Source organism: Etheostoma spectabile, unplaced genomic scaffold, assembly GCF_008692095.1.
Source record: "Etheostoma spectabile isolate EspeVRDwgs_2016 unplaced genomic scaffold, UIUC_Espe_1.0 scaffold00019149, whole genome shotgun sequence".
Taxonomy (NCBI): domain Eukaryota; kingdom Metazoa; phylum Chordata; class Actinopteri; order Perciformes; family Percidae; genus Etheostoma; species Etheostoma spectabile.
In genome coordinates this window covers 41,239-50,167 of record NW_022604705.1, presented here as the reverse complement: position 1 = coordinate 50,167, position 8,929 = coordinate 41,239, and the positions used below count along the sequence as shown (strand labels likewise).

Below are 8,929 nucleotides of genomic sequence, written 5' to 3'. Positions count from 1 at the left end.
CGTGCAGGTGTATCAGACGGAGACATTAGTCTGCAGAGAGCGAGAGGAGTTTGCAGCAGAGGAGAGCTTGATTTTTGAGGTAATTAACTAACCAAATTACGTGTTTTTTTAACTAACAGGCACTGGTTTTGTGATGTTAGTTGTTTTTTGTCGAAGTTATTTCAGAAAAGTAAGATACAAAGTGGTTTTGCAGGTTCCTGTAAGTTTTATTCAAGTTTTTGGCTTGGCAGGATGGCAGTCAACACATGGCTCGAAATTACAGTACTTAATTGTTTAATAAGTCGTTTTCACGTCGTGTTTGGGTCGTTTGCAAGTCATTTAATACATTGATGAAAGTTGAGACGTACTTTAATGTTTTATGCGTCATTTTTGATGCGTTTTTGCTTTCCACTGTGCTGAGGAGTTGAACAAATCTCATAGCAGACCATTTAACACGTGCGTGCGTCATTTTTCCCGGGAGTTTCAGCAGACTCTGGAGGGAGGGCTCGTGCACGTGGATGAGAGGTGCGCGTGGATGAGAGGGACCAGCGAGAGAGCAGCGGCAGCGTTTTGCAGAGGAGAGCTTGATATTTGAGGTATTAAACACCCCAAATTACGTTTTTTTTAACTAACAGGCACTGGTTTTGTGATGTTACAGTTGTTTTTTGTCGAAGTTATTTCAGAAAAGTAAGATACAAAGTGGTTTTGCAGGTTCCTGTAAGTTTTATTCAAGTTTTTGGCTTGGCAGGATGGCAGTCAACACATGGCTCGAAATTACAGTACTTAATTGTTTAATAAGTCGTTTTCACGTCGTGTTTGGGTCGTTTGCAAGTCATTTAACACAATGAAAATTAAGTACTACTTTATTGTTGTTTTCGTCATTTTTGATGTGTTTTTGCTTTCCCCTGTGATGAATGCATGAATGCAAATTAATAGTGTTTAATAATGTACACATGATGTAATTTATTATTTAAATGGGTTTTACGTGTTTGTCGCACTGTCGATGGAGTCAGAATTAACATATTCTCAAGCATTACATCATCTAAATATAATTTACAATTCAACATGTTTCCCAGTTACAGCATTAACACATTGGGACCTCTGAATTTAAATAAAGTACTGAGATATATCAATTTATCTTGGCCTAATTTGATATCAGCTAACTAATTGATAGTATATCTAAAAACTGTTTCTGTTAACAGAGAGCAAGTCGTGAGGATGGATGGCGAGGAGGCTTCGCCTTCGGACATTCCTGGAAGTGAAGTCGTGGCCTTATCTGCCGCTGAGCCGTTTGAAACTCCGTCTGCCAGTGTGACGCCCTTGCGCATACCTGCTAGCCATCCACCAGTAACACAGTTGTTGAGGAAAAATAAGCCAGTTTTAAGGACTCTGTCCCCTCGCTGCAAGAACTGTAGTATCCTTGCTGCTGAGCTGAAGGTGGTTAAAGATCTGCTGGAAGCCGAACGGAACAATACACTCAAACCGTTGCACTCTTCAACCAGCCGAGAAAAGGTGAGCATTTTTATTCCTCAAGGGTCCCAATGCTAGAAGTTAGGTATTTTACCATTGAAACATTGGACGGATAAAATGCAGTGCAATATGAAAAATTAAGCTCATATTCTCCAATTTCAGGCAGTGATGTACAAGAGGCGCAAGTCGTGTTCACCATTGAAAGGGCCGCAATACTGTAAATGTAACACTCCTTTCAATGTCAACCTACTTTATTTTTTTTCCCTTTAGTTTCTTAATTTGGGGACTTATTTCTTGGACGTGTGTGTTCTTGTCATTTAAGATAAACTGGTAGAAGAGTTCAGGGAGCACACACAAGGATGCAATGCCACACGGAAAACCAGGGAGAATGCCCGCCAGCGAGCTAACCACGTCCTTTGCTTCTTGGAGTTCATGTCAAAGCCCGCTGTTCCACATGTGAACCTTCTCTTTCTGGAGGACTATGGTCGTATCAGAAAGTAAGTGAAAAAATTGTAAGGACTATCTATGCGTGAAAGGGTAGAGGACACGGCCTAACTGGGATTTGTGCATTTCAAGATTTGCAGCCCATCTGGCCGAAAGGAACTTTAAACCGACGACCATAAAAAGTTACCTGACAGATGCCGTCGCATTTGTGAAGTACATCATGAGTATGTCACCAGAAGTGGTTAAAATTGGCATGAAAAGCCTAGATGCCTTGCTTGTCGAACTACGGGCGAGGATTAGGGACGTTGCCAGATCTGTGGTAGGGCAACAACTGGCCCAGCGCCACAAAAAGTCTGGTAAGATCACATCACCCCACCTCTTTGTTGGCAAATCATAAAACATAGAACACGTGTGTAAAAAAACTCTTTCAATTTTCAGATCAACTGGTGAATGCGACTCATCATGCGTGGTTTATTGAAAACGCTCCAGCAAAGATTTCCTCTGTACTTGGTAAGAATCACTGCTCACTGCAGTAGTTTGAATATAATGTGTATTTGACATGAAGCTATTTTGCATACTTTATCTGTGGGAGGACATGATGGTCTAACATTACAGAGACTCACACCCAGACACTGGGTTTAGCTATGTGTTGATCCATAAGTTTGTTTGTCTATGTTCAACAGAAGAATCAGGCTTGAATGCTAATGGTGAGTCCTGAGCTTAAACCTTCACCAACGCTGGTTCTTGAGCACATCACTGGGCTAAAATTGAGGCTGGTTATGGGGTCTTGCATGTGGAAACTTGCTCGGTCTGGATTCTGTAAAGAGACTTGAGACTATCCCACTTGTTTAAAAAAAGAGCACTAAATAGGTGTGTGTGTGTGTGTGTGTGTGGGGACTGAACCATTGGATTAGATTAAGTGGTCTTCCTATTCTTTTACAGAATCTCTTGAGAAACGTCCTGCAAAAAAAAAAAAGCAGAGGATGTTTTTCGGGCTCCTGAGTGGTTACATCGTGGCGTTGACCGGCCACAGAAAAGGCGTCGTGCTCAATATGACGCGGAAAGAGGTCCAAGCAGCAGACAAATTGAAGAATGGCCGTCACATCATACGGGTAATCACAGCACTGCTAACTGCAAAGTTAATTGTATGTTTGAGTTGATCTGAGAAAAATCTCATGCTTTTTGAAATTCTAGGTGGAACAGCACAAGACGGGTCGCTACTTTGGCCAGGCGGCCATACCGCTGGAAAAAAATGAGTACTCCTGGTTCCTCAGATACAACTGTCTCCGGTCTCGCATAGAGGGAGGTCTAGAAGCAGAAACCTTCTTTCACACTTCCAGTGGCACAGAGTGCCTCAAGCTCCAGGAATACTTCAAAGAGGCATGGGACTCGTTGGAGTTGGGAAAGGCTCCGAGCTTCAACCTCCTCCGTTCCTCTGTGGCTACTTATGTAATCTAGTTTATTTTTAATTTTATGAAATGTGGTTAAATGTGGCATGCATTTTAGTCCTGTGTTTTGAGTTTTACATGTTTCATTCCTCTAGTCAAAGAGGCAACTGGGCTCTAAGGCGTACAAACGAGTGGCGGCCTTCATGTGTCACGATGAGCACACGGCAAAGAAGTTTTATCATGGTTCGTTGAATCTTAATTTTGATTATAATCCAATGCGGTTTAGTCAAATTCAACTGACATTTCCAGTCTGCTAGCTGTAGGTTTCTATATGCACTGAAAAAGCATAATTTACTACGCTTTTTTAATCTGTTCATAATAAACATATATTCATTTTGCCATTGCTTCTCACAGTGGAGGACCCGGCGGCTGAGGTATTTAGAAGCAGACATCTTTCCATCATGGCAATCAGCACTTATGCTGTCAAGGAAAGTAAAGCTCAGGGCTACAGAGCCACAGAGGACACGTGCAAGGTGGAGGACCGGGGCAGTGAGGAGGACCAGGACAGTGAGGAGGACCGGGACGAGGAGGACGGGGAAGACCGGGACGAGGAGGACGGGGAAGACCGGGACGAGGAGGACGGGGAAGACCGGGACGAGGAGGACTGGGAGGACCGGGACGAGGAGGACGGGGAAGACCGGGACGAGGAGGACTGGGAGGACCGGGACGAGGAGGACTGGGAGGACCGGGACTGGGAGGACTGGGAGGACTGGGACTGGGAGGACTGGGACGGGGAGGACTGGGAGGACCGGGACGGGGAGGACCGGGACGAGGAAGACCGGGACGAGGAAGACGAGGAAGACCGGGACGAGGAAGACGAGCATGACCGGGACCAGGAAGACCGGGACGAGGAACAGGAGCATAAAAGTGCAGAACAGAAGAGGGACTCCTCCAAACCTCTCGCCAGAAAGCGGCCTTCTAGTTTGGAAGTGGAACAGGAGAGCTTATCCAATCCTCCTCTCCTTAAAAGGCCCAAAACGGGTGGGAAGTGCCTTTTCAAGACCAATAGGGTAAGTGTGCCCTTAGACACACACATTTTCCCAAACTCTGAAATGTTTCAATCAAAAATTGATGCCATATACTCTATGTATTTATCTCTATGTGCCATCTGAAGAGGGGCTCCTTCAGACCGAGAGAAACAAAAGTGGGTTATTTTCAGTTTATTCACACCTTTTTAATTTTCCTTTCTAAATGAATGAAAAACATATTTGAGCTCTCATTTTTATTTTTCCAGGTGCAGAAGGCCTCAAGTCTGCAGACCCCCAAGGTGTCCTCGCAGCATGACAGAAATGATTTGAGGAAGATGGGTTTTCCACCAGACGGCTCTTTTGGAGAACAAGGGTCAACTGAAACCGTAAAGACAAGGCACAGTAGCAAAAGACTTTCCTAATGTAATATGTTATAACATAATAGTTTATATAATGGTATATAATAGTTGTTATTGCATGCTGGATGCTTGGAGTTGCGATTTTTCCCCCCGTTGTCCTCCCGTTGAAACTGAGCATTGCACTGTTTTATTCAATAAAGCTGTTGCTGAAAAAACACATTTTCATCATTTCTTAGCACGCACTCATTTCTCGTCTGGTTTTATATATTGTCATATGTTCAGCACTAATGAAGCCCCAGTGCTAAGAGTAATAAGCCATATCCACTTTGAATACAGAGACAAGATTAGGCCGTACTGAATTCAAACATATTCAACATTTTATTAGTTTTTAATGTTCCCTCCTCCCTGCTTCAGTCCCATTGTTGGCTGTGGGAATAGTGGAGATGTGGGGAAGTAACGCTGCTATCAATCTTCAGAGGTGGAGAGCCTCAGAGGTCAATCTGGCATAAAACTTACATTGTCTGTAGATACTTATTTTGAGAAAAGTACGTGTTTACATTGGTGTATATGTAGTAAACTTTATTTCAGACCCAGGGGGATCCATATCAAAATAAGAACATATACAAACACAAAAATACAAAATACACAAATAATAAAATTAAAAATAAAGCCTTCCACAATGTTCAGTGTCTAGTATACAGACATGTTCGCCAATGGTTCCACAATCTGGAGGGGAATCTGACAGAACTACGTACAGGGTTTGCCAAAACAGAGATTATGTCATTTTCTGACTCAGACACCCTACACATAAATCTATACTATATATATATATATATATATATATATATATATATATATATATATATACAGTATAGTTAGATTTGAATGTGTTTATTCAATAAAGCTGTGGCTAAAAAAACACTCCAGTCCGTCTGTTTGGTTAATGTTTGCAGCAATCATGTTACCAAAATGGACACAATGGCCAACCAGATTGTGTTGCATGGTGAATATTTCGCCACACGGTGGCACTGTTGCCTAAGCTCTGGGGCATAGCTTAGGCAACAGTGCCACCGTGTGGCGAAATATTCATTTACATAACATGTAACAGAGCTCCCATCAAGGCTGTGGCTCTTTTAAATGTATTAGCTGTTAGTTATTGTTCAAGTAACGTTTTCGTATTAGCACTTACTCAGTTCTCATCTGGTTTTATCTATTTTTATATGTTCAGCACTAATGAAGCCCCAGTGTTAAGAGTAATAAGCCATATCTACTTTGAATACAAAGGCAAAAGTAGGCCATACTGAATTCAAACATTTTTTATTTATTTTTATTTTCCCTCCCCCATGCTTCAGTCTCATTGTTGGCTGTGGGAATAGTGGATACGTGGTGAATCAAAGCTGTCCTCCTGTCCATCCCAGTGAGGCTTGAGCAGCCCGCTCAGGTGGAGAGCCCCAGAGGTCCAGCTGGCATATAACTTATACATATATATATATATATATATATGCATGTGTGTGTGCATACATAGAGGAAAAAAAAAATACTGTTTGTTTTGCTGCTGGTTTTATGGTCTGTTGTTTGTTTTGTGCGTATAAGCGCATTGTGAGATGATGGTCCGAAGCAAAACTACTGGTATGTGCACTCATACCTGGCAAATAAGGCTGATTCTAAATGGATATCAGCGTGGCCTCTGAGCATTGTTAAACTGTCCCTAAGCCGTATTACACAGTGGAAACCCAGTTTTCATCATCAACAACAGTCACGATCACGGTCAATAAAAATAGAAGCAAAAAGCTAATCAAAATAGCTATAAAAAAACCAACAATGTGAAAGTGTTAAATAGTTAGAAACAGTGAGCTACGGTCAAAGGTAGACAAGATTATTAATACTCCACAAATTAAAGTATTTTCAGTCCCTTTGGCTCATCTTACATCAGAATCAGCTTTATTCGCCAGGTATGAGGACACATACGAGGAATTTGTCTTTGGAGCATTGCTCACACTGTGCTTACACATACATATCAACCAAAACAGAAATATACACACTAATATATACACAATATATACACACTAATATATACACACTAATATATACACACTCTAAACAGAAACAAGATAGATGCATGAGTGCAGTGAAATACAATTATTTAAATGTGCGTAGTGCAAGGGTACTGGGTTAAGATAGTATTATGTTATTATATTACAATATGAACAGTATGAACAGTATGAACATATGAACTTTGAGAAAATGAGAATGATGAATAAATAATAAGTGAGATGTGAGAGTGGGAATGATACAGTTGCTGTAGAGACCGTGTTACAGTGTTATTGACCAGAACTGAGCCTGACACTGTGGGTCAGGAGTCAGCTGTTAATCAGAGAGATGGCTTGTGGGTAGAAACTGCCACAAAACACACTTGCTTGCTGTGCACTTGTAAGAAACACCGTCATTGCCGTTGTGACACACACACACACACACACACACACACACACACACACACACACACACACCAAAAGTCTTCAATCATCCAGCCATGCCAGATCCATGCCTTCACCCTGGAAGGACGCCCGTCTGACTCCATAGTCCCAGAGCAGCTCGCAGTTCACAGGTATGTCTTTGGTGGCCAAGAAGAGTATTGTGTCTCTGGGTCCATCCGCAAGGTTGAGCTGGAAGGCCACAGGCTTCACATTGAAAACCTTGCTGGAGTGGTTCATCCGCCTTCCAAAAGTGTCCTTTCCAGGGTGACACTTGCAGGGGAACGTCTGGGAATCGATACATAGTTTTTCCCCCAGCTGTCCCCTGAAGAAGAACAAGTAGCACATCTGGCCCTCTGGTATGCGTTCCATCCTCTTCCTCCCCTCCGATTCTGAGACTAGCGTCCCATGGTAGTCGCACACCACATCACCTTTCAAGAAAGGCATGGTCGCAATTACGCCTGCACACAGCGGAAGAAAAACCCAAACATGTGAACAGCTGTTACTTTGCTACCATGGCAACGTCAGTGCAGGAACGTTTGGACTTTGCCTTTCTGTTTCTCCTCACCTTTGCCCTTGGGTTCGCCGAAATCCTTCAAGTCAAGGCCCTTCCATCGTTGCTCCACCACTGACTTGAGGACGTTCTCGTTGTCTTCTATCGCCGCCTTCAAAGGCGATAGCCACATCTGCAGAACGTCCGACGCCGAGGGGACATTTGTGCTCCACTTTTCCTTGGCCACCACCGCTTTCACCTTTTCCTCTGTCGGCCTGTGCCTGCCACAGCAATCTGGGGAGAAAGGAGTGAGCGAGTGAGAGAGGGGCAGAGAGGGAGAGAAAATACAACTTCTCATGTAGCCTTGCTGTTTTTTCACGTTTTGATATTTGTTTGCTTCTGTCTTTGTTTTCTTTCTCACATTTGACACTAGATATTTTACAGTGCATAGCTGGATTAACGCTGTTGTTGATTTCCTGTTTTTATCTCTTTTCATCTTAAATGTGTGCACATTTTAGCTTACTCAGTGAACTGCGTGTATATATTTCTTCTCACATTGTTATCCTTGATGCTTTGGCAATATTGTCATTTCTGACATTCATGCCAATTGAAGCAATTTCAAGAGAGAGAGGGAGTGAGAAAGAGACAGAGGCAGAGAGACACAAAGCAGCTTTTCACAGACGGCACACAGTATCTTGCGCCTACCGGAGACATGTGTCACACGCTTCTCCAGCTGAATTCTCCTCCACTTAAAGTAGAATGTGCGCTGGTCCCCGAATCCAGCGGCAACAATGTCCTCCTTGGAGGGCACGAGGGCGCCGACTGCTATGGGGAACTCGTGCAGGAAAGCTTCCCACTTGTGGTCAGTTGGCCCTATCCCCGACACGGAACTGCCGGAATAGAAAAGCACACATCGCAGTCAAGCGGGATCCCAGAAGCGTTTACGTCAGCACCAGTAAATGACACCTTTACCTTTGGACCCCAGAGGACGTCCCCGCGGCCTGGGCCGTACCGGACAGCGTGTCTGCTGCCGCTGGCCCGCAGGTCATCTCACAGCTGTGTCGTGGAGGACAGGGGGGGAAAGGGAGAAAAAAAACAGACAGACACAGGGGGGAGGGATTTTTTAAGTCACATGTTCAGTGGATGAAGAAACCAGCTAGTACAAATAACTAGCAGTTACAGCGTACGCTGTATAGTAAATCTGTAATTTTACGTACTTGTTAATTTCACAGAGAATGCGCCATACACCTAAGAAATATTTTCACCTTATAAAGGCTATTGCGTTTTGATACATATC

General features: G+C 43.3%; 2 protein-coding genes across 2 annotated transcripts; one reads left to right on the top strand and one right to left on the bottom strand.

The window, feature by feature from the left end:
- The first annotated feature begins 1,197 nt into the window (after positions 1-1,197).
- LOC116683902 (neurofilament light polypeptide) lies at positions 1,198-4,818 on the top strand. The gene is made up of 11 exons (XM_032510012.1): positions 1,198-1,491; positions 1,612-1,666; positions 1,772-1,946; positions 2,026-2,249; positions 2,332-2,403; positions 2,836-3,005; positions 3,088-3,342; positions 3,437-3,524; positions 3,696-4,351; positions 4,456-4,485; positions 4,576-4,818. The coding sequence occupies exons 1-11, from the start codon at positions 1,198-1,200 to the stop codon at positions 4,729-4,731; spliced, it is 2,175 nt and encodes a 724-aa protein (XP_032365903.1). The 3' UTR covers positions 4,732-4,818.
- A 1,277-nt stretch (positions 4,819-6,095) lies between these two features.
- LOC116683904 (uncharacterized) lies at positions 6,096-8,690 on the bottom strand. Its single transcript, XM_032510013.1, has 4 exons — positions 8,605-8,690; positions 8,338-8,522; positions 7,708-7,926; positions 6,096-7,600 (listed from the first exon to the last, which is right to left on the bottom strand). The coding sequence occupies exons 1-4, from the start codon at positions 8,679-8,681 to the stop codon at positions 7,185-7,187; spliced, it is 897 nt and encodes a 298-aa protein (XP_032365904.1). The 5' UTR covers positions 8,682-8,690; the 3' UTR covers positions 6,096-7,184.
- Between the last annotated feature and the right edge of the window lie 239 nt (positions 8,691-8,929).

What these genes read in the sequence shown, in the direction of transcription:
- LOC116683902 (XM_032510012.1), top strand. Translation starts at nt 1,198, where the DNA reads ATGGATGGCGAGGAGGCTTCGCCTTCGGACATTCCTGGAAGTGAAGTC. An exon ending in GACTATGGTCGTATCAGAAA is followed by an intron (nt 1,947 to 2,025) that starts GTAAGTGAAAAA and finishes GTGCATTTCAAG; the next exon opens with ATTTGCAGCCCATCTGGCCG. An exon ending in GTTCCTCTGTGGCTACTTAT is followed by an intron (nt 3,343 to 3,436) that starts GTAATCTAGTTT and finishes TCATTCCTCTAG; the next exon opens with TCAAAGAGGCAACTGGGCTC.
- LOC116683904 (XM_032510013.1), bottom strand. Translation starts at nt 8,681, where the DNA reads ATGACCTGCGGGCCAGCGGCAGCAGACACGCTGTCCGGTACGGCCCAG. An exon ending in ACGTCCTCTGGGGTCCAAAG is followed by an intron (nt 8,523 to 8,604) that starts GTAAAGGTGTCA and finishes CTATTCCGGCAG; the next exon opens with TTCCGTGTCGGGGATAGGGC. An exon ending in CGGCGAACCCAAGGGCAAAG is followed by an intron (nt 7,601 to 7,707) that starts GTGAGGAGAAAC and finishes CGCTGTGTGCAG; the next exon opens with GCGTAATTGCGACCATGCCT.